Source organism: Centrocercus urophasianus, unplaced genomic scaffold, assembly GCF_019232065.1.
Source record: "Centrocercus urophasianus isolate 14NV4802_14NV808 unplaced genomic scaffold, USGS_Curo_1.0 seq_31, whole genome shotgun sequence".
In the NCBI taxonomy this organism is placed as follows: domain Eukaryota; kingdom Metazoa; phylum Chordata; class Aves; order Galliformes; family Phasianidae; genus Centrocercus; species Centrocercus urophasianus.
In genome coordinates this window covers 10,097,823-10,122,142 of record NW_024884878.1, presented here as the reverse complement: position 1 = coordinate 10,122,142, position 24,320 = coordinate 10,097,823, and the positions used below count along the sequence as shown (strand labels likewise).

The window sequence follows — 24,320 nt, the reverse complement described above, 5'->3', positions numbered from 1 at the left end:
AAATCTTTAAACATTCAGGATTTGGACAGGCAGTTCTATTGGATTCAGCAACTTTTCTTTCAAAGAACAGTGTAAGATACCATTTAATCATTTGAGGATTAGCAGTTCCGTGTAACCTGAAAGGGAAGCCAGCAACAAGTCAGATAATAAAAATATTGTCAGATGTTTCCAATACACCAGTGTATTTTCAGGCAGAAAAAAAAAATAATCACCTTTTGCTATCTAAAAAATAACTTTATTGCTATATCTAAGGGAGTAAAAAACAGGTTAGGAAATAAAACATTACAGCTAACATAGAACTAAATCTAGGTTTGCAGTGAGCAAGCAGTGCTGCATGAGAAGTTACGCTAAAATGTTGCATTTCTTTACACTGGTCACACACACAGGTCAGTGCTAACGGGTTGCCCCTGGCTGACGGTCAGTACTTGCACCAGGGTCATGCCCATCAGCTGAGAAAGACTGTGAGGTTAACTTGGAACTCATTTATTAAGTCACAAAAACTTGCTGCTGTTTGAAAGAAAGCATTCTACAAGAAATTAAAACAGGAGGTGCAGCAGATTCGGATCTACATGCATTTGTCCAATCATTACATACAAAACATTTATTTTAGCTGCATCCTATAAGAGCTGTTGTCATATTTTGTAAGATTCTGGTGAACATTCATAATGGTTTGCCGACATCTCAAACAATCACCTGTTCCAAACAGAAGAGCCTGGGATTATTCCACCTTAGTGTGGGACCTCAGTATCACTGTTACCACTGACTAGGCCCACCTGGGTCTGCCACGGGCTTTTTAAAAGAGGAAGGCAAGTTGAAATTCAAGGTGTTAATAGAAGTGCAACATGACTGCACTGAGGACTTGGTCTGTGTAAAAAGGCCTGTTTTAGATACTGATCCTGAGGCCTGTTTCAGTTACAGCTGGTCTGACGACAGTATCCAGCCAGGGAATTCCTTCCAGCCTGGAAGCAAATGGAAATAAATGACAGATACAAAATAGGAATTAAAATACATTTCAGTGCCACGTTAGGCAGTTTTATAAAGGGACAGCCTATGAAACTGGGAAAAAAAACTGTTTCATTCTGAGGAAGCTTTGTGACTACGCATAATGAAAATGAAACACAGCAAAACATGCTGGGCTACAAAAGTTCAGTCTTCGAGCAGAGGACAGGGTAGTTTTATCTATATCCAGGAAAACTGCCTTCGTTTCAGCAGTGGAAAGTAGGAAGCCTTCTTATCCCCGTATCATTTAAAGCCTTCTTATCCCCATATCATTTAGTGAAAGAAAGTACTCTCCTCTATTCTGGTAGCCTGTTGTATGTTTAATTCCTAGCTCATTCACGTTTATGAAGAGCACCTGAGTTGACGCTTCAGGAGACAGAGCAATCATTCACGCAGAAGTTGCTTTGGCTGATCTGGTAAAAACAGAAGTATAGAATCTCAAATCAACTGATCTATCTAGCAAAAATCTAGCTAATTTTGTCTGTAAAACTGAACTAAAATTGAGCAACTATCATGCTCTGTGCATTTAGACCTTGCAAAAGCACAAACATCAACACCCTGCAAACAACAGGCACGCTTCAGAGCTTCTTGTAAAATCAGGTTATGGCTTCCAGAGCTTGAGGAGGCCATCTTCACTGTAAGTGGCAATCAGGTTCTGGTGAGGGTGATGAGCAATGCCAATGACATCTTTCTCGTGAACCTAGAGAAGAAGCAGAGAAGAAGCTTCAGGAGCCTTTCTTTAGCATTAACTCAAGCCAGGTATTTTCAAACTAGAGTAGAGGAAAACTGAACTGAGGGGCAGAACAGTTTGTGCATTCAATAAAAGCAAAAAACCAGAACTTCGACAACATTAAACTTCCAGCTCTTGTGACACAGCGATTACATTTTTGTTGGCAGAAGGACAATTTCATCTCCTACCTGCTGGAACCCACTACACTGAAATGCTCCCCGTTAAATGCTGATGTTCAAAGCTGGCACCTCTGTTTGGTGTAATCCCAGACAAATTTAAGACTGGCAGCTTTAACTGCAGCAGCTTGGACAGATTCTCTACCAGCTAGAGCCCAGATTAACATTTGCTCTAGTATATTTAACAGTTTCCACCAATTAATTCTTGTCCCAGGGAGAAACATTTTCAGAACTATTAAGATCAAAAATGTTCCAGAAAACAAAGCCTCAGCACATTCATGCACTCTGGAATGCAGTCACTAGCAGTTGTGGCTGCTAGAAGGGAAAGACTAACTGGTAGAAAGCCTCTGGCAGACCTCACAGGTAACAAGCACTGAGATCATCAACTCTGCAGAGGCTCAAGCTACAAACTTACTGTCAGTGTCCTCTCCAGCTTGCCAGTCACTGTGCTAAAGCAGTAGAGCACAAAATCTTCACCGACACAGTAGATCCATTCACCACGAGGAGAGAGTGCACAGCAGACAAAGTCACCACCTTCTCTCTTACCAGAGCTAAAACTTCTTACAATCTGTAGAGACCAAAACATTGCACAAGATTAGACTGGGGCACACAATTACCATCTTCAAGGCAAAAACATTTAGGCAGTACTAGGTCTATTTAGAAAACATCTCTCTCCATATCAGTAACCACTTCCTGCAAGTCAAGATATTCTGCTAACCGTGTCCAGAGCGGTTTGCCGTGAAAGTGAATTGGAGAAAGCAGGTCCAAACCCTGCCCAGGATGCTGGCGTTCTTAGAGTGACCGACAGAAAGGACACCAGTAAGGTCACGTACCTGACCCTGCATGTTCATAATGACAACTGTATTTGATCTGTTGCAAACAACAAAGTGTTCTGGGTTTTTGGGCAGCAGAATGACACTGTTGACAGTAATGTCTGTCCCCGCTGTGCTGCCAAGGGACTTGAAGGTGTTGGAGCACTCTGTCGTCTTCACGTTCCAAACCTAGCGTGAAAAACAAAATTAATTACCTTCAAAGAAAAGTAAACAAAAATTGCTTTTTGGAGCTGAGGTACTAGACTCAGATTTTTTAATGCCACTGAAGGGAACTAGGGATGGATGCACATTGTAAAATAATAAGAATTATTTTGAAGTGTGGACACCATGAAAAGTTTCTCTATGAATGACCTGAAAGTGAGTTACTACTGTCCAAATTCAGCCTGGATCCCTTTCTTTAAGGAGTCTGTCCTTACAAGCAAGTCCACACTTGCTTTCTGGTTTTAGCTAGCACCTGTAAATATATGTGTGGCCACTGCACATGCAGCCTTCCTACACAAGACAGACATGAAGATGGTGAAAAAGCAAAGCCTCTCTGATACCACAGTAAGTGATGTCCATGTGTTGCTTCACATACTAAAGCAGGCTTTTCCTGCCATTCAGAAACAGGAAGTAAAACTGCTTATTCAACATCTAAAATGAAATTTAACTCACCAGCTGTGGAATACGTGTATAGTTTACATGCTAGTATAACCAAACTGGAAGACAGCTACTGCACTACTGGGGCAGTCTGGTAAATAGGACAAATTCAAAATTAAGACTCCAGTGAATACAAACAAGATCCATCACACTGCTTCCATCCACTCCCATCTATAAGCCACCTCTGTCTCCTTACCCCCACAGCTGCACCAAGGTCCCACACAGCACAGCTGCTTCTATAGTTTTTATTTATTTTTTTTTTACAGTCAGTAGGACACTGTACACAACAGTGCTTTACTACTTGTAACTATTACAACTGTTCCACTCTTAGCTGGGGACCAAAAGCCAAACGTATCATTTCAGCCATCAGTGCCATTAACATGAGGCTATCCAGCTCATACATACAGCAAAGGACTCCAAAGCACCAATAAACAAACAGGTACTCAAGAAAATGCCATTGTTTGAGACAGAGAAATCCCCACGTGTTAGGAAGAGAAGCTGCATTCCCAATTCTGCTTCCAGAAGAAGCAGAGGCCAGCAGCAAACCACGCACTGACATCCTGCTTCCACAGGCACGTGGGAAGGGATGCAGCAGACTGAGGAGACGATCGATCACATAAAGAATGAGGCTGTGATCCGAGACAGCCAGCACAGCTTCACCAAAGGAAGGTCATGCCTAACTAATCTTGTGGCCTTCTATGATGGAGTGACGGCATTGGTGGACGAAGGGAAGGCGACCGATGTCATTTACCTGGACCTGAGCAAGGCCTTTGACATGGTCCCCCACCACATCCTCATCTCCAAATGGGAGGGAAGTGGATTTGATGGGTGGACGACCCGATGGATAAGCAATTGGTTGAAAGGCTGCAGACAGAGGGTGGTGGTCAATGGCTCTGTGTGCAGGTGGAGGCCGGTAACAAGTGGTGTCCCCCAAGGGTCTGTCTTGGGACCGGTGCTCTTTAACATCTTTATTAATGACATCGATGAGGGAATTGAGTGCACCCTCAGCAAGTTTGCTGACGACACCAAGCTGAGTGGTGCGGTTGATACGGTGGAAGGAAGGGATGCCATTCAGAGGGACCTCGACAGGCTGGAGGGCTGGGCTCGGGTGAACCTAATGAGGTTCAACACGCAAAGTGCAAGGTTTTGCATTTGGGCCGGAAGAACCCCAGGCACCCGTACAGGCTGGGAGGAGTGGGCCTGGAGAGCAGCTCGGCAGAGAAGGACCTGGGGGTCCTGATGGACGAGAGACTGAACATGAGCCAGCAGTGCGCTCTGGCAGCTCGAAAGGCAAATGGGATCCTGGGCTCCATCAGGAGAGGGGTGGTCAGCAGGGACAGGGAGGTGATTGTCCCTCTCTACTCGGCTCTTGTGAGGCCCCATCTGGAGTCCTGTGTCCAGGGCTGGAGCCCTCAGTACAAGAAAGACATTGAGATTTTGGAAAGGGTCCAGAGGAGGGCGACTGAGATGAGCAGGGGGCTGGAGCACCTCCCCTATGAGGACAGGCTGAGGGAGTTGGGCTTGTTCAGCCTGGAGAAGAGAAGGCTGCGGGGTGACCTCATTGCAGCCTCTCAATACCTGAAGGGAACCTACACCCACGAGGGGAGTAAACTCTTCAAAAGGGCTGACAACAGCAGGACTAGGGGAAATGGATCCAAGTTGAAGAAGGGAAGATTTAGGTTGGATGTTAGGGGGAAGTTCTTTACAAGGAGAGTGGTTAGGCCCTGGAACGGGCTGCCCAGGGAGGTTGTGGATGCCCCGTCCTTGGATGTGTTCAAGGCCAGGTTGGACAGGGTCCTGGGCAACCTGATCTGAATGTGTGTGTTTGGTGGCCCTGCTAGGCAGGGGGGTTGGAACTACATGATCCTTGAGGTCCCTGCCAACCCGGGTGATTCTGTGATTCTGTGAGACCATGGACCATTACCAGATCTCATTTGCAGCACTTTACAGCAAAGGTGCATTCTGAAGAAGGGTGAGCACCACCTTACCTTCACCGTGCCATCAGAGGACGCGCTGATAATATAGTGACCATCCTGGGTAAAGGTGGCTTCATTGACGAAGGAGGAATGACCACGGAATTCTTTTAAAGTTTTGCCAGATTTTAAACCATGAATCCTGTCATGCAACAGAAGTCAGATGTGAGTGAGCAACTGAAGTAGTCTGAATCACCACAGTACTTTAAATCTGAGCTACATTTGACAGGCAGCAATAAGAAGTGCCAAAAATCTCCAAACTGTATTTTTTTAACCACAAATCCCTTTCAAAGATGCTGTGTGCTCCAGTAAAAACCTTTGAGAAAAGCCATTGCTTTTCAACTTCAAGGACTCGTATGTAATATATTTTAGAAGCAAGACTACAAGAGAGAAATTATGAATCTGACAAACAAAAACTTTAAAGGGTAAGCACTGTCTTCCCTTCACTGTGCCACCAAAGGAAGCACTGATAATTCAAGTTTGGATTGACCTCTGAGGGTCTCTTGTTCAGCAGGTTCCTTGCGGTAAAGCTGACTGTTAAGTGATACCATCTTGCTTAGGGCCTTGGAAAGGCTTCTTCCAGTGGAGTTAAGACAGTCTCCACAAATAGAAATGTTCACTGCACACTTCCACCAGTACTGAGTGACACACAGAAAATAAAAGAGCACCAACCAAAACCTTTCTGTGAAAAGTATCTCTTTATACCAGCATTTTTCATTTGAAATCTCTTCCCATAATCTTTTTTCTTTTTTTTTTTTCTGCTGTGCAACTTCATCATTTGCCTGCCTATGCTATGGTTCATCTGTACTGTGACTTGTATGGACTGATAGCTCCCATTGAGCTATTTTGCAATGCCTGTTCACTGTGCAGTTGCTTTCAGATCTTTAGCAGTACCCTCATTTTCATCTACAACAGTACCATTACTGCTTGCAGCACAAACAAGAGGCTAAGGCTAAGGTTATGTAATCCCGTTCAATTAAAAATAATCACATGAAGTTGTTAGGCACTGGATCAATCAAATTCATACTACAAATAACCCAGTTTAGAAAGGCACAGATAAGAAAGCTGGAACCCTTGGCAAGATGGACAGATGGGGTGTGAAAAACTCTACGATGCTGAGACCTGATAAACGCAAAGTGCAGCACAACCTCATGCTTCAGAATCAAACAAGAACTAAATGGTGGCAGAAATCTTTGGGAGAGGACCTGGCAGTCCTTGTGAAGAGCACACTGAAAGCCAGCAGAATGCTGTGGCAATGGGGAACCCAGCCACACAGCAGCATGCATGAGGCAATGCCCAGTCTGAAGACCAGGGCTCCCTTCTACATGGAAAAGGTGAGGCCATCTCTGGAGTGTGATGTCCAGTTTGGGGCCTCTGCTACAAGAAAAGAGATGGATGTGTTGGAGAATCCAGTGCAGAGAGGGCTGGAGCAAGTGATTTCTGAGAGGAGCCACAGAATCACACGGGGATTCGGCTGGGAGGAACCTGACATAACACATACTCCAATGCTCTCTTCAATGCAACAGCTTCCACGTCCAGTCAGGTCACTCAAATCCAATTTGAGTTTGAAAGTCTTCAAGGGTTGAAATCCCTCAACCTCATCCAACTTTCTCCACAGTCCAAGTGTTAACTTCAAGGCAAAAAAAAAAAAGTGATAAACTTACAAACTGACAAATTTTCCTTTTCTGGAACTTGTTCCTCCTAAGAGCCACGTACTCCTGAGAGAAGGCTGGTGCCATCTTTCCCATGACAAGTTCTAGATGAGCCAATGAGACACCTCTTTCAGCTTTCTGTTTTGTGGGTCAATCAGACCCAGTTACCAACCTGTCTCTGAATGTTATGTGCACTTGAAGAGATACTCAGATCAAAAGTGAGCACCCTAAAACACTGCAGGGGCTAGCTGTACTGGCACCTCCTGAAACACGTGGCAAGTCCTGTCCTTGAAGCTCTGCAAGTGCATCAACCTGGCTGACTTAAGAGCACCAGGTCTCTGCTATTCCCTGTCAGAATACTGGGAAGAACCGATGCCCAGAAAACACGTTCTTTGGGTCCTTGTTCTTGTTCCCCCCTCTGAGAGCTCTCTTGACCCAAGAGGAATAGGGATGTGAACTTGGGGAAGTTCTACTGCACTCAGCCACTATCAGGAGAAGCAGAGAAGATGCAGCAAAAATCTTAAAAATGCAGAGAATTTATAATAGATAGAATAAAAAGAAGAGCCCATTGTTCTGCTGCAGAAAAAAAAAAAAAAACAAACATGCTGGATGGAATGAAGTAATGTCACATCACCTACTGAAGGCAGTGAGTGTTTGCAACTGAGCTGTTTAAGGCCTTTTCAAGAAATGTTCCTGTCCTATTAGACATGGGTCCTTAAGTTTGTTACAGGAAACGTTACTTCTGAAGGTTGACATCTGTCTTTAAGTTGGGAATCTCATGGGAAATAAAACATCTGAAGTTGATCTAAGCAGCAGCAGAGGTAAGGAAGCACTGTGTCCCTGCAGCTGGAATAAAGCTGTTAAGCATGGTGAAAGACCAGACTTTCAAACTGCCCCTCTCCAACCCACAGAAGTCAGCTCTCCTATCAGCATCTAAACTCTATGAAACACAAATCAAGGTTTAACCAATTCATGCGAACACCATTTTCCCCTGCATTACAACTCACGTTTTCTCATGTTACCTGATTGTCTGATCAAAAGAAGCACTAAGAATTTGGCTGCTGTCCTTAGAAAAACTCAGGCATGTAACACCTTTACTGTGGGCTCGTTCAAACCTCCGCAGGCACTGACCACTCTGGATTTTCCACACCTGCAAAGGAAACAAACAAGAGGAGTTACTTCATACCTCGATCAGCAAAGCCAGTGTGTCAGAGCCAATATGTGGCTGTGCCTCTGTATTCACGCACAACTGCAACATTATTTCACCATGACAAATGAGTCTTTCACCAGCCCTGAGAAAGTTCCTCAGGAAGGACTCCTACCTTGATCTTCCCATCTTGTGCTCCAGTTGCCAGCATTTCTGTATCTCTGCTGAAGCACATGCACAACACTGCATCGTCCATCATCATAAAATTATCTTGTGCCTGGTATTTCAGATCCTAAAAGAAAGCAGAAGATCCACCAGTCAACAGCAAGTTAAAATTTTACGCTCATAACTATTAGCACTTTGTAACATGCTGATAGCCTCAACTCCAGCTACATTTTATAGCTTATCATCAAACCTCACAGTCTTAGAAAGACCAGAAAATGCTGCTGTCACCATTTTAGGGGCAACAACAAATACTTGGAAAGGAGAAAAAAGTGTCATCACAGAAGGAAGTTAGCGATAAGGGAGAATTAAATCAATGTCAGGATCCCAGGCCAACACAGAGCACCAAGCAGGCATCCTTCACGGCCTCACAGAAGCCAACAAAAGCATGCAGGCCACCTGCTCCAGCTCCTGAGCTGCCCACAGAACAAACGTACCTTCCGAATCTTCCCAGTGGTGAAGTTCCACACTTCAATGAAACCATCCACAGAGCCAGTGACCAGATACTGGCCGTCAGGTGAAAACCGAGCACACTCCACGTGGGACTTCTGCCCAAACTGTTTTATACAGGAACAGAAAGTAAGCCTGATAAGCAACCTAAATGACAACAAGCGATTCACAATAAAAGAAAATCACAACCTCCTTTTGGCCATAAATTCCAGTGTTGCCTAGAGATGTGCAGTCACATACCTAATATTCAGGTACAAGGTCTTTTTGGATACATATAGTCACCTGGTACTGGCTGCTAAGCTTAAGCCAAGCACTACATACTGACAAAAACAGCAATTTTGGTTAGCTTTTCTTCAGCGAGCTGTGAATGTTAACAAATACCTTCTCAGCACTTGGTACCTATCAGCAGATTCCAGAAATCCTGATGTATTGCAAGTTACATCACTGGGAATCATTGCTTCTCTGGGGACATTTTCACAGAGCGTTTGATACTTTTTTTTGTTTTTCAGCAGAAAAAGAAACAGAAGTGATGATGCTAAATAAGTATAACAAAACGTTTTCACTAGCCAATACATAAATCCAAGATAAGCACTGGAAAACAGAACAAATTCCAACGCAGCATTACCAAACTGCCACTGAACACAAGAAATCTCACAAAATCACACTTCTGAAACACGGTATCTTCTGATCACTGTGAAAACCAGTAGAGCTACCAAACTGAGCTGAAATTTCCTACTGCACAGGACTGACTGCTAGGTAAATTTCAAAGGCCTCCACATAACAAAACTGCCTGTTCCACACCATGAGAGCTGCAGCACCACAGCGTCACCACAGCACAGCTTTCTTCCTCTTCTGGAATCTACACGGCTGAATTCTTACAAAATAGACAAAACAGATACTGATTACATTAGCTGACAAGTCCACCATCAAAACTTCAGCGTTCCTCAGAAATGCTGTGTACACATATTAGCTTAAAGCAACAGTAACTCTATCCAGAAACAAGCAAGAAGACAAATAAAACCAACTCCTAAAGATTCCTTATGGTGAAGTCAAAGGAATATTAAATGCTTCAACCACATTCACAAGTCCCATGAGCACCTAATCTTGTCAAGGCACCTTATTTCAGGCTTTGTTAAGGAAAGCCTTTGTTTCTTTGATGAAAGAAGGCGCAGAGAACAAGGAGAGAGGGAAAGAGGTAAAGATTACTGGCAATAAAGAACAGACAAATTCGGAGAATCTGTAGCTCCTAACATAAAGCATAGGAAGGAAGCAGGAGCGATGATACAAGTAAACAGGGATACAGAAAGTAAACAAAAATCACCTTAATATGTCTGCTCAGCTGTGTGGGGAACTTCTCTTCTTCCACATCTTTCACAGCCGCTTTGCCTCTGAACAAGTCGATTGTCATCCCAGGAGGAAGCAGGCCCTGATGCTGTTGCCACTTCAGTGCCTTTTCAGGAGTTGAAAACAAAACCCACTCTGTCAGTTAATAAACACCTTCCTCCTCAAAGCTTTTTTTTTTTTTAAACAGTGAGTTCAACTCAAGAGCAAACCAGATTTAGATTATCCTTCCTGAATTATAGCCACAATAAGAAGGGAACGGCATGAATGACCTGATGACCCCCCTTTTCATTCTCCCTTTGGTAAGCATGACACAGTGTGTACAGAGTGTGATGAGCCTGATCTCCTACTGGCGTAAACTACCTGACCTGCTGCTCATCTGCCTAAAACAGCCTGGATTAAATTCAAAAGCCAGGCCACGTTAATTATGGCAAGATTCTTTTTAAGCCTGAAAGTACAAGTTATGAGATAAGCCACAAAACAACAAAATACATGAAAAATTGTCTACATAAACAAGCGTAATTTGAAAATCAAAAGGTATCCTAAGTACAACTGCAAAATGGTGTGTTGTAATGCTTATTTTGAAAATAATCTCTATGCATTGAGTATTTATGAGGAGAAATCCACTACATAGATTCAGAGGGCTAACATTTGCTGCAACTACCAAATCCCTGGAGAAAAGACCACTTTCAGCTACATGTAAACATGCAACACTTGAGCTCTGTTTCTGTGGAGTTGAAAGATGAACTATACCATATTTCATCTTATAAGACAAAGATCTACAGAAACTGACAGTGATTTTTCCCCAGTTACCTGCCCCAACAACGCCATCAGACGAGATGGAGGCACCACGCTGACCTCTCCAGCTAAAGCCTGTGCAATAGCAGCTCTCCGCTTTTCTTTGCTGCTTCCATCAGGATATGCCTAAAGAGAAGTCATCTCTATGAAGTGATTCCTCCTAACTATTTTTCAGACAAAACTTCATTGCTCCAAACTGAACACATTTTCAAGCAGCCCCCGTCTTTATTTCCAGTCCTTCAAACACTTAAGGTTTTCTTTCACTAAGAACGTCAGATTTACACAATCAGAGGTCATTTCTTCCTACTACTATTATTACTGTGCAACATTAGTTTCGTTTACAAAACATTTTCTTCACATCTGTAAGATAAGGGAGGTATCAAATGAAGAACACAGCATCACCCTGTGGCAGGACAGCGGAACAAATCCTGAATTTGCACCAGCAAAACATTTCACTGTTCTTCTGCCCTGTGATCAAGAATTACACATCAGTTCTACACACTTCATAAAACACCTGGAACTGTGAACCTGCATGTTTTTACTCCCAGAATGTAAAAGAAAATATGCTGTAAGCCCTTAACAGTTTGGAGCAATGCTGGGAGTCAAGCAAGACAGCTTAACATTGCAAAGTACATGGGAAGAGCATAACCTACCTCACGAGGATCAAAGTAAGATCTGGCCAGAAGGTTTTCAAGGTGAATGTACCGCTCTGGCTGAGTCTGCTTCAGCATGATCATGGGATCTGTCTGCCTGAGGAGAGACCTGGCAGCACCCAGCTCCCGGAGCTCAATCAGCTCCAGCACAACCTGCAATAAGGGATTAGCATCTGCATCAGCAAAGATGAACCACCAGGGAAAGCAGAAAGAGGGGTTAGGAAAACATTCTTCCCCAGAGGTCAGAGAGCATGGAATGGGCTCCCCAGGGCAGCAGGCACAGCCACAAGCTGCTAGAACTAAGGGAACATCCTCACAATGCTCAGACGCACAGTTTGTTTTTCAGGTGGTTCTGTGTGATCTAAGCTCTTTGCTATGAGAGTGGTGAGGTGCTGGAACAGCTGCCCAGAGAGGCTGTGATGCCCCATCCATCCCTGGAGGTGTTCAAGGCCAGGTTGGATGGGGCCCTGGGCAGCCTGGGCTGCTGTGAAATGGGGAGGTTGGTGGCCCTGCATGGCACAGGGGGGTTGGAGCTTCGTGATCCTTGAGGTCCCTTCCAACCCTGGCCATTCTGTGATTCTGTGTGGAGCCAGAGGTTGGACTCTGTGAGTCTGTGAGCCTGTGAGTCCCTCCCAGCTCAGAAGAGCCGATAAAAGGTTCTATAAGAGAGCACGTGTAAAGCAGAGGAGGCCTACAGATTGTTGCACGCTGCTCGTGCTGCCCACCTGCTCGTAGAGGTCGATGAGGGTCTTGTCGGGCAGCTTCAGGGACTGTATGGCCTGCAGCACCGTGTCCCAGTGCCCGCTGTTGATGTCGGCCACGAAGCTCTCGATGCTGTCCACGGTGTTGAGGGACACGGTCGTCTCTTCCTGGAGGGTGGCGAGGGCCCGGTGCAGGCTGTTCTCTTTCAGGTACTGCATGATCAGCCGGATCACACTGCGGAGTACAGCCCGGCTCACAGCAACGCCACGCCCCGCCCCACAGCCGCAGAGGTGAGGGGATCCCAGCGGCCACCTCCCACCCTGACACCGCTCCGAAGCACGGCACAGCACGGCACGGCCCGACCGCCCCACCCCACCCCGGCCCCGCGCCGCCGCCACACACTCACTCGGAGGACTCGATCTCGATCGACATCTTGAGAGCCGCGCCGGAAGTCCGCGCTGCTTCCGGTCTTCTCGCGACAGCGCACTTCCTGCAAGCGCCGCGCGGTCTTTACCACGTGACGAGGGGAGGGAGCGGAGAGACGCCCGGCTCACGTGGCGGAAGGCGGGAGGAGGACGGCGCGCGTGCGCGGTGCGGCACTCCGCGGGGGAAGGCGGGGAGGCTGCGCCCCCTGGCGGTAGTGCGCGGGGAAGCGCTTAGGCTGCGGGCCGGGGTTGGCGGGCTGAGCAGGGCCCCGGCGATCCGCAGGGAGGCTGAGTGCAGCTGTGGGTTGTGTCTGGAGGCCTGGAGCTGCACTTATGGCCGAGCACGAGGCTGAAATCCAGCGGGGCAGGAAAGGCTTCCTTCCTTGTGAGCTGCCCCCCAGGCATGTGCCACCACAGCAGCCCAGCTCGGGTGACAGGGCTGAGCCTGGGGCCTGCTGCCCTGTGCTGGCCTGGGCATGGGGAGAGCAGCAGGAGGGCCTGGAGTTGTGCTGCAGGTCCAGGAGCCGACGGGGCTTCTTATTGCCCCTCTGGTTTGGAACAGGATGGCCGCTTCACGTAGGTTAACCTGCTGAGCGAGCTTCTTGGCGTTGTCTCCACACTGTCGGGATTGCCAAGGGTGTGGGACTACATCTGGCCTGCCTGCCTGACTGCATGTGCGGGTTTGTGGGCGTCAAACAATTGTGGGCGTCAACAAATACTCACTGATTGCAGGCCTGAAATCAACCCAGTGACAGCATGGATGTCACGCATCGCGGAGTGGTACTGCATAAGGCAGTGTTTCACTAGCAAGGAACGTATTAGCATATACTGTGCTTTGCTTTGGGACTGCAAGAGCTGAAAAATGGTGCTGTTCTAGGCAGAGCCTTCTGGTGGCAAGAGGACGCAAGAGACAACACTGCTAAGCACACAGAAAAACTGGGAGCCCATCCATGTTGCTGGACTGTGATCGAGTCCAAAAGTCTGCAAGCCCTGGTTAATACTAAAAGTCAAATCATGCTCACTGTCCCTCCTCACTGCATGTAGGTGGTTTAGGGGGAGCTGCCAAGAAGCGAAACCCTTGCATGGGTTGCTGGTCACACCAGGAGTCTCAGCACTGCTGTCTCCCTGGCGTGGGGCACTTCCTACCCGCTCACAGCCCAGAGCTTGGCTGCCAGCACAAGGGCTTGTGAAATCTGCTGCAGTCAGCCTCTCTTGGATGGACTTGTTCCTTGCTGTTTGTTTAGGCTTGGTGTACAATTTGCTGGATGAGCCATGGAAAACAGCAGAGTGTGAGAAACTGCCTGCCTTTGCCAAGGAAAGCTGTTCTTTGCTGTTTGTGTCCCCTGAGTACTTAAGAAAGTAATCCAGTAACACAAAGTCGAAGAAATACTGAACGAGGCAGAGTGTTTGGCATGCTGTTGTTTCCTCTCAGTGATCCCAGTTCCTTTGTCCCGACTGCTGTTACAGAGGTGTGGGGATTAGTGTGGGGAAGAATCAGTGTAGCATGCCAGGCATATCTCTTTGCAGTTACAGGTATATAGAAGTCTGCTGAAGGTTGTTTTGAGAACAACTCTGATCCAGTTGGTAGCAAAGCAAAGCCAGCTGTTTGCTTTAGCCAGGCTGAATTACATGAAGCTGCAAAATCCAAAGATGGCAGCTATTTTTGTGCTGGCAGCACATGGGAGTCTGACTCAACTCTGTAGGTGAATTCATCTGAATGGCTGATTATTTCCTGCCCTCCCCCTCGTGTGTTCCTGCCATGTGGCAGAGAAAGCCAGGCAGACAGGTTACCTAACCCACAACTTCTGCGTGCTCAGGCTGACATTCTTCTAAGAGGTGAAGCAGCACAAGGAGACAATCAGACCAGGTGGATGGTGGTGGTGTGTACACCACCTGGCCCTCCTTCCTTGACAGCAGAAGGAGGGGATGGACACCCCAGCTAACCCTTTCTGTGGAGCAAGTCAGAGCTCTCAGTAACTTCAGCCGAGGAGGGGGTTTTCCCATGTGCCTCAGGCTGCGCATGCACGTTGGAAGCAGATTTTGGCTTTGTGGCTAGACACAACTGCAGCCAGCCTGATCTGGAGCTGGCAGCAGAACTGCCCGAAGAGACATCTGTCCAGACCTCCAGGGGTCCTTGCAGCCAGCACACACAGGGTTCCAGCTTTTGCGGTGTGTTACATGAGAAAGGGGAAGATTTTGAATTTATTGTATGACTTGAGAAACAGATGTGAAGAGAGCTAAGCAATCTTTGTGCAAATGATTCCCAGTGAAACTGGAAGTTAAAGCCAGACCTCATCAGAATGGCTCATTTAAGTGAGGGCTGAGCACATTTGGAATCAGAATCATTTTGGGAAGAGCTTTAGCTCTTCTCCCAGCTGAAGGTTGGTAAAGATAATAATGCGTAGGTCTCTTCTGATTCAAAAGCAGCTGGTTTTCTGGAGCAAGTAAGGGTTTGCTCGTGGTTAATCTGTAAGCCGTGGCTTTGACAAATGCGGGGTAGCTTGGAAGTTGTGTAAGCAGAGGGGTTGGATGGTGTCACCATGCTGTTACACCCCTGCGCAGGTCCTGCTGCATCCCTCCTGCTCTCCTCCCAGAGCAGTTTGAGGACCGAGCCTTACAGCCACCGGCCTGTGATGGCCGGTGAGTAGGGCAAGGAGCCTGCAGTGGCACAGTGACCCACATCTCTCCGCATCTGAGGACTTGGCCTTCCCAGCAGCCAGATGCCTGGCTTGTGAGCACCAGCCTCGCAAGCCGCAGGGCTCTGCTTCCCGTGGTCATGAGCATCAGGAGGCCACATAAACTTACGGTGACAGTAACGTCCTTTTTCTGCTTTCCAGGTTATGTTCTTGTGGGGAGTTTGCCTTTCTCAGCTTCCAGGCCACAAGGCCGGAAATGAGTCCTTCCATCAAAGCACAGTCACTGCAGTCTGAAAATAAGATGCACCTCTCCAAGGCCAGCATGGTGAGAGGAGCTGTGCAGGAGAAATAGGCTGTGTCTTTTATGTCTCTCTGCTCTTGAGACTATTTTTAGTAAGTCCTGAAAAAGAAACTCCCGACTGCTGCATCTTTCAGGGAGAGACATGTGTCTTGAAATCGGCAAGCAGTTTTAAGGGCTCCTTACATTTGTGCAAGAACGAGCTTATTGCTGGCACGGCAAACTGCGTGCTGGGCCACGTGAGGAGGTGCGTGGCCAGCAGATGGAGGAATGTCATCGTCTCCTCTGCTGGGCACTGGGGTGGCAAGTGGAAGGCTGGGGAGGGCAGCTGCAGGACAGGAAGGGCAGTGGGCAGCCTGGCCAGGGGGGCTCAAGGCCATCCTAGAACTCCTGAGGAGGCGGCGGCCAATGGCTAAACACTTGTGGTACCCCAGCCCCATAGCACAGGGACAGCAGGGCAGCAGCACAGCACTGGCAGGCTCAGGCTTTGGTGGGCAGCCCTGGGATGAGGTATTGGGGGGATAGAGATGATCTCGGTTCCACAGGGAGCGCTTCAGCCACAGCCATGCCAAGCCACGGCTGGTCTGCAGCTGAGGGAACCTCCGCTGGCGCCGATGGGATGCTGGGTCACATTCTGGCTTTATCTGAACCTTGGTGACATGGCAAGGAGGATTTATAATCCAGGCCCATCAGAGCCAATAAAATGTAGCTTGGACTAATTAGGCAGTAGGGCTCAGGAACTCCATTCCAGTTGCCTGGCCTCTGTTTTGACCCCTCTTTTCTTTGAAGTTCATGGAAAAGAGGGGAAAGGAAATGAGAGCAGAGGCCCTGCTTTTCCTGTAAAATGCCTCATTCCTTATAAAATTGTTTGACAGAAATCTCTTTCAGCTGGACAAGCTGAATGCTTTAGTACATGCCTGCAGTCATTTTCCTCCTTTGTCTCATTCCTCTGCCCGCTCAGTCGCTGCTCTGCATCAATAAAACCATGTGTGTGCAAGCAGAAATGGGACTTTAAGAGGCAGCAGAGAAAATCTCAGAAAGAGCATTAGGGGACTCCGAGTTGCAGCAGCAGTATTAATTCCTGAGCTGGCTGGGAAGAAGATGATGTCAAGTCCTTGCTCCACAGTGCTGTGCAGAGCAAGGAGGCCGATTCCAGCTCTGCTCTGCGTTTTCAGACCATTCTTCCAGACAAGCCTGCTGGGACACATAGCTTCCTGCATTCGCCAAGCCATGGAGCAGCCACACCTCCCACATGCCAGCAGGAGAGCAGGCCAGGGTGGTGGAGGAGGCACGTAGCATCTTGGGTCTGTCCCAGACGCTGGGGGAGTTCCAGATGAGCACGGCTGATTGCCTCAGAGGGAGGCAACTGTCCCCCTCTCCCCGTCTCCCACCGTAACTCCAGGCTGTGCAAAGACCTAGCTGGAATCTCTGGAGGTCTGTACTTGAACTCCCTGCTCCCAGGCTGGGTCCAGTCGTGCTGGGCCTCTTCCAGCTGGGTTTTGAGTATCTCCAGGGAAGTAGATCTGCTCTCTCTGTGGTGCACTGCCCTCCCGGGTAAGAAATTTCTCACACCCAGCTGGAATTTCTCTTGCTGCAGCATGTGCCTTTTGCCCCAGCATGCCCTCTCCTTCTGCAGCTCTGAGAAGAGACTGGCCTGCTTCTGCTGTAAGCATCATTCAGGCAGAGTGTGATCGTGGTGAGGACTTCTGGGCAGTCTCTTGCAGCTCGGAAGGCAAATGGTGTCCTGGGCTCCATCAGCAGAGGGGCAGCCAGCAGGGACAGGGAGGTGATCGTCCCCATCTGCTCTGCTCTTGTGAGGCCCCATCTGCAGTATTGTGTCCAGGTCTGGAGCCCCCAATATCAGAAATATCAGAGAGCTGTTGGAGAGAGTCCAGAGGAGCCACAAAGATGAGCAGGGGGCTGCAGCACCTCCACTACAAAGACAGGCTGAGGGAGCTGGGCTTGTTCAGCATGGAGAAGAGAAGCTGCGGGGTGACCTCATGGCAGCCTGCAGTGCCTGAAGGGAGCCTACAGACAGGAGGGGAGTCAGCTCTTGGAAAGGGGAGATGGCAGCAGGACAAGGGGAAATGGCTTGGAGTTGAGGGAGGGCAGATGGAGGTTGGGTGTCAGGGGAAGTTGTGTGCTGTGAGAGTGGTGAGGTGCTGGAACAGCTGCCCAGAGAGGCTGTGATGCCCCGTCCATCCCTGGAGGTGTTGGAGGCCAGGTTGGATGGGGCCCTGGGCAGCCTGGGCTGCTGTGAAATGGGGAGGTTGGTGGCCCTGCACGTGGTGGGGGGTTGGAGATTCGTGATCCTTCCAATGCAGGCCATTCTGTGATTCTGTGATAGTTTTCTCTTTATACACCCTGCACTGCAGTATCTTCTGCCCCAGGGACAAACCTTTGCTTTTGTCTCTGCTGAGTTGCATGAGGTTGCATCTGATCTGTTCCTCTAAGCTGCTGAGATCAGGTTGAGTGGTGGTCTGCTCTCCCAGAATGCAGCAGCTGCTCTTGCAGTAAGACATCTGCAGGGTCAGGTTGGAACCCAGCCTTCCAGCGGGCACTGGGGTGTCCCAAGAGCTGCCCTGCATCTCCCCCACACCTGCTGGGAACTCCTGGTGAGCTGCGGGAACTGCTGGTTCCCTGGAAGGCAGCTCACAGCATGCATTCAGAGCTGGAGCCACTCCTACTTCTCCTTTGGGGAGGTGAAAGCACAGCCCAAGTGTGGTCAGAGATTTTGTGCAGTTAGGTTTCACATCCCCTTTCAGATGAAGTCGAGGTTGTTGAGATGAGGCCCAACACCTGCCATAGTAAGGTGCCGGATCAGGTGAACACTGGGTGTGGGCACCTCCGTCATGCGCAGCGTCTCTGTGTGCCTGGGAAATCTGGTCACTCCAGTGCTGGTGCAGGCTGCTGCTCCAAAGACCCAGGCTTGCCTTCACGTGGGGAATGTTTCCTTGTGAAAAAAGCACCTGCAGAAGTTGTGCATGCAATTGTTCACCAGTGTGGGGCACTGGGATGCACAGAGGCAGCAGAGGCTCAGGAACCCCTGTTCAGTTTCTGTGGAGATGCCCACTATGCGCCTTCACTTCATGGTCCCTGAAGTCCTGATCGATTTGTGGCATACTGATAGCCAGGCATTTATTATGGCACAGGCAGAGCAGAGGAGACCACGTAAAAGCTGGGCATGGCATGATAGAGGTGGGCAGTCCCATCTCCTTGTGACGTGTTTGGAGGGGAAGTCTGCCTCACAGCTGTTTCCTTGCGGCCAGTTGGGGTGACTTTCCCATGTGATTCATGATAAAGATACTTGAAGGTTAGAAGCAAAATTGGCAATCAGGCTGATGGAGCTTTTATTCCCCGAGTTTGATCTGATACTTGTGTTTCACTTTTAAGGGCTGTGTGCGGGGCAGGTGAATTCCTGCGTACCCAGAGCTAACATCAGTGCTGTCCAGTGACGTTAAGTTGGGTTGATTATTTGCAGGCTGTGCCGTGTGTCCCTGTCACGATCCTGGGCTGGGCTCTGGATGCCTTTACAAATGAAGCAAGGTGTGATAATGAGTGGCCAAGGAGGGGCAGGTGACAGGAGGCAGAGCTGTGCCTGGCTAGCTGGCAGCCTCCTGTTACACTATGTGGCTGGGACTCTCCCCTTGCTGTTCCTTTAGCCAGGGACTGTGCCAGGGCTGGGAAGCTCAGACCTTCCTGATAAAGGGAGAAAAGCCAGGAGGATATTCAGAAAAAGTAAAGCTGCCTCTGAGCCATCTCCTTGCCTTGCAGAAGACTCCTAAGCCAAGCCCTGATTGCCACGGTCAGGTTCCACCCATGTTGTCTAAAAAAGGTTTGGCAGGTATTTGCCACAACGTGAGAAGCTGTAGAATTGCTTAGTGACCTGATTTTACAGCTGTGTGCCACAGGCCGTGCTTTACACTTCAGAAACATGCTGAAGGATCTCGGAGCAGCCACTGCTGTGTGAGACCAGCTCACTTCACTCACACAGTCTGAGCCCATAGTGATGTGCTGGGTCTCATGGGACACAGCGGAGCCCTCGAAGGTCTCCAGAGCTGCCTTTCAGCAGATCTCTCCCCAGCGGTAAGCAGGAGGAGCTGGCTGTGGCTCTGTACAGCTGTGTCTGGAAACACCCCCCAGGATGCCTGGGGAAGGCTACCGTGGTAAGCCTTCTAGGGCTGCACTTTGAAGCTGCTGCTCCCTGTTACATCAGCTGGCACAACCAGAAAATGCTTCGCCACTGGCAGAGGCCCGTCCAACTGATGCTAAATCCCCTGCCATTTGTCCCCCTCCCCAGAGGAACCCAGTGCAGACCCTCCATGTCTCCTCATGGGGTTCTTCCTGCCCTGGCAGATGTTTGCCTGCTCCTCTCCCGTTTCCCCATGTCTCTCTTGAACTGCAGAGCCACAGACCAGATTTCAGTTGCTTTCGTGCTCTGGCCTCTGATGTGCTGTCACCTTTAGCATCTCTGGGTGATGATCACCAATGGCCATGCAAGGTCCTGGGGCTCACTGAAAACATCCTCTTGCCAGATGTGTTGGAGCAGGTGACATATTTCTCATGACGTGGCAATGAGGCATGCCTACACAACCTGCCCCTGCAGAGGATGCCCCCAGAACACTGCACAGGAGCACTGGGTGGAGGCCTGGTATTTGCCCTGCAAAGAAGGAAACTTTGCTGCAGACCTTGGTGGCTGTTAACATCATCCTTGGTGTGAGCAGAGTTTGGAGACGGGCACCTCCAGAGGTCCCTTTCCACCTGAGAGTTTTCTTGTGATTCAACAGGTTTTCTTGGCTTTTGTTCTCAATTCTCTAAGCAAGGATTTGCTGAGAAGAAATCACAGAGGTTGACCAAAGCCTGAGAGCTGTCATAACAACAGATCTGCTCCTGGGCCGTGCAGTCAGGGCCCTTGCTGTGCCAACAGGCTCCAAGTCTCCCCCAGCACCAGGGGCTCAGCTGCCCATGCTTGAGGCCAATCCCCATGCTGTGCAGCTGCTATATGAGGTCAGGCTGGTGCGACAGTGGCCAAGGTGTGAGAAAGTGTTCTGTCTCCTTCTCTTTGGCCTAAAGATCTCTGGATTTACAGAGGGCAGGATGCGATGTTCTCCTTGGTACCTGGGACATAAGAGTCTTTCCTGGAGGAGGGCTGTTGCTCCAGTGCTCTGCCCTGGCCAGGAGAGAGAAGCTGTGCTGGTGGCCGTGTTCTTTATCTGTCCTACAGCTACCAGCCTGCAAGGCCTTGCTCTCCATCAGACTGAGAGAGCAAGTGCTGATGGTATCCCAAGAATTGTCTGGGCAGCTGCCAGATCTCAAACTCTGTGGGGCACCTGGGCTCGGTCGCTGAGTCTGGGGTCACAGCTTCATCTCCATCGTCCATAGCCCAGCACAGGGCCTGGAGATGGTCCCCAAGAACCACTGGTGGTTTCCAAGGAACACTTCTCTGACTCCAGTGTGATGCGTGTGCCTAGGAAGGAGAGCACAGGAAGCGTGCAGTGAGGATATTCATCAGTTACAGGCTGACTTCAGGGTGCATGACAGCAAATGTATACAGAATGACTACAGACCATTTCTCAAAGACTTAGCCTTCTTGCTTTTCAGTTCCTTGCCCAAGCTGCCGGCAGCACTGGTCTCAGGGCAAATGATGCTGTTGCAAGTACGACTTGTCATGAAAATGATTATTTATAAGCATCACAGGGGGCCTAGACGTGAAAATTCTGGCTCCCATCCACTTCTCTACGCTTGATCTGAGTATTTCTGCCTCTCTTGCTTTTAATAAAATCCTTCCTTCGCCAGGGACCTTGAGGTGCACAGTGCAGACAGCCCTGTCTCCTCGCTCCCTCAGGGGACCGCTGCTCCCAGCACTTGTGCACGGCCAGAACTGGGGTGGCACAGGCAGCACAACCTCCTCTCTTCTCAGCTGAGATGGAAGCTTCTTGGCATCACCTCCTCTCAGGCCAGGCTCTGGTGGGGCTGGTGCAGAGCAGAGCAGCTGCAGTGCTGGTGCAGTGGCCATCTGTGCAGTTAAACATCAGCAGGAGTTACTTCTTTCCCTTGAAGGTGGATTGTTACAGCTCTGCCCGTTTTGTGTTCTTGTCCCAGCAGTGCTGAAGCTCCAACAGCAGGGGTTAGATATTAGATTTGTTACAGCATTGCAGTGCCGTTATGTCTGGTGTTTTTTCTGTTCCCAGGATGTTGTCTGGAACGGGATAATCACTTACTCATGTGCTACCAGCAGCCACATGGAAGCTGCTCACAGGAGAAGGCGCAGCCTTTGCTAACAAAGGAATTCCGTTCTGTTTTATTTTTCCAACGAGCATTCCCAAAACAAAGTAACTGAATGCCTCCTTTTGTCCTGCCTTTTGTGTTTGCTCTCACAGCAACCGGAGGCAAAGGGGCACAGAAGATGTGGGATGCTGGTCTTAGGATAAGGACCTTGTCCTGAATTTTTCCTGTAGGAACCCCATGAGGAGACATGAAGGGTCTGCACCTGGTTCCTCTGGGGAGGGGAGGAATGGGAAGGGATTTAACATCAGTTGGATTGGCCTCCGCCGGTGGCGAAGCATTTCCTGGTTGTGCCAGCTGATGTAACAGGGAGCAGCAGCCCCTAAGTGCAGCCCTAGAAGTCAGGGCAGCCTTCCCAGGAGAGTGCAGCAGGGAGAGAGGAGGTCTCCATCCAGAAAAGCCAGAAAGGGGAAGATTTTTCTTCTTTGGTCTCATTTGTGTAGTGCACTCACATGACCATAGATGGAATGCTTTGGGGAAGACGTAAGAAGAGGATTTCAGTTTAATCAGGTCCAGGCACAAACTTTGGACCGGCAGCTTAACCAGCAGAGCATCAGCAGCGTCTGAGTCCTCTCTGCTCACAAAGCCAAGAGCTATCCAGGCATTTGGTGAGATTTTCTTACTCAAGAACCACCTCTACTTTTCTCCTCTTCTCTTCTTCTCTTCTTCTCCAAACAGACCAGTAACCCTCATTAACAGCTGGTCTGATAAATACTTCTGTGCCAAAAGAGAACACGAATGGGTTTGTTTGCAGGGACTTCAGTCACCTGGGAATATGTCAGGAACGCCAACATGAGTGATGACTTACACCAGGCCTCACCACCCACTCCAGCAGCAACGTGAGAATGGAACAGAGCTGAGCCAGGATTCCCAGAAGGAAAAGCCCTGGGCAGAGGCAGGATGGTGAGGTCAGCTGTGTCAGAAACTCCACCGTTTTCAGGGGAAGGGTTTTAGGCAGAGGGCTGGAGGCACATGGCCTGGTGCCACGTCCTTGCTAGCGTTGCTCAAATTAGTTGTTATTTATGCACAGCTATGGTGGGAAGGAAGTTCTGATGAGTCAGGGCGCAGTGGCTGCTCCTGAACTCAGCTGGAGCACAGAGATGTGGCTGGGGAAGTGCTGTTGCTGTGCATGGTAGTTTATTGAGTCCAGAGGATGCTGCGGGGTCTGGGCTGTGGTATAGAGGGTATAGAGGTATAGAGGGCAGAGGTATAGAGGTATAGAGGTATACAGTTATACAGAGGTATATAGAGGTATAGAGGTATACAGAGGTATACAGTGGTATAGAGGTATAGAGGGGCAGAGGAAAGCTCCTGCCAGAGTGGAAACAATGATAAGGGAGAGCAAAAGGGAGGGAAGTATGGGAGGTGCTGCCATGGATATGGTAGGCTGACCACCCTCTGCTGCATGGTGATATCAGACCAACGTGGGACATACTAACGTGGGCCACCAGTGAAGGGCCAGCCCTGCTGGGACCAGAGTGCTCATCACTGACTCTGTCCTGGAAACAGGACATGAAAGGGCCTCTGCCATCTCCACTGTTTTCAGGCAGGAGTGATATGAAGGTGGGATGAGCTCTAGTTCATGCTGCTGCATCACTTTCCCTCTTCTTTCACCCATGGGAGTGAAACTTTACGGCCTTTCCTCTCCCTCTCTACCCTGACCTTTGCAGGTCATTTGACAAACAGGTGAGAAGCAACCAAGACCACATCAATCTGCCGTTAAGCACCCACTCCACAGATGCTGAGGCTGTAAAGCTGGGTGACCCTGTGAGCTGGGCTGATGTAGGCAGCACGAGCCGCTTCTCTTTCTTGGCCACGTCCTCCTAGAGGGAGCCATCTCTCGTCTGCCATCAGCTGTTGCCTGCCATTTGTCTCCCTGGGCAAGACTACCAGGCTAAAACAAGGTCCTCCGAGGTCCTCTGTCAGGTAGATTTGCGCATGTTGGATGTGCCCTGCCTCTCAGGGAAGCGACACAAGTGACGCACTGCCTGCGCACACACTACCTTTATTCAACGCTATCCTTCAGTAGGAGGCATGACTCAGCTGTGCAAATCACTGTCCCGAACACTGAGGATGGGGACTTTCCACACAGCAAGCCCTTTTTTGTTCTCTGTGAAACCTAGGCAATCACTGAGGGCACGCTGCCAGCAAACTGTAGAAACGCATATATCAGAATGGAGCTCAGAAGCCCCAGTGCATCCCCTGCTCAACACATCTGGCTCCCAGGTAAGACCTGGTTGCTCTGAGGCTCATCCAATATAGGTTTGTGGGACCAACAGGGAGCAGTGAGAATGGGGCTTCCTCACCACCTCGCACAGACAGCAGAACACAGTTGTTCTGTGGGAACAAGCAGTGTCTCCC

At 49.1% G+C, this 24,320-nt stretch overlaps 1 protein-coding gene and 1 long non-coding RNA gene across 2 annotated transcripts; one reads left to right on the top strand and one right to left on the bottom strand.

Moving 5' to 3' along the window:
- Window positions 1-213: 213 nt before the first annotated feature.
- SMU1 (SMU1 DNA replication regulator and spliceosomal factor) lies at window positions 214-12,797 on the bottom strand. The gene is made up of 12 exons (XM_042829490.1): window positions 12,722-12,797; window positions 12,339-12,549; window positions 11,614-11,766; window positions 10,976-11,086; window positions 10,143-10,271; window positions 8,809-8,928; window positions 8,325-8,441; window positions 8,025-8,152; window positions 5,366-5,492; window positions 2,739-2,906; window positions 2,321-2,473; window positions 214-1,699 (listed from the first exon to the last, which is right to left on the bottom strand). The coding sequence occupies exons 1-12, from the start codon at window positions 12,745-12,747 to the stop codon at window positions 1,601-1,603; spliced, it is 1,542 nt and encodes a 513-aa protein (XP_042685424.1). The 5' UTR covers window positions 12,748-12,797; the 3' UTR covers window positions 214-1,600.
- A 9,943-nt stretch (window positions 12,798-22,740) lies between these two features.
- Window positions 22,741-24,320, top strand: LOC122166047. Its single transcript, XR_006170652.1, has 3 exons — window positions 22,741-22,867; window positions 23,630-23,885; window positions 24,083-24,320. It is a non-coding gene; the product is annotated as an uncharacterized LOC122166047 (long non-coding RNA).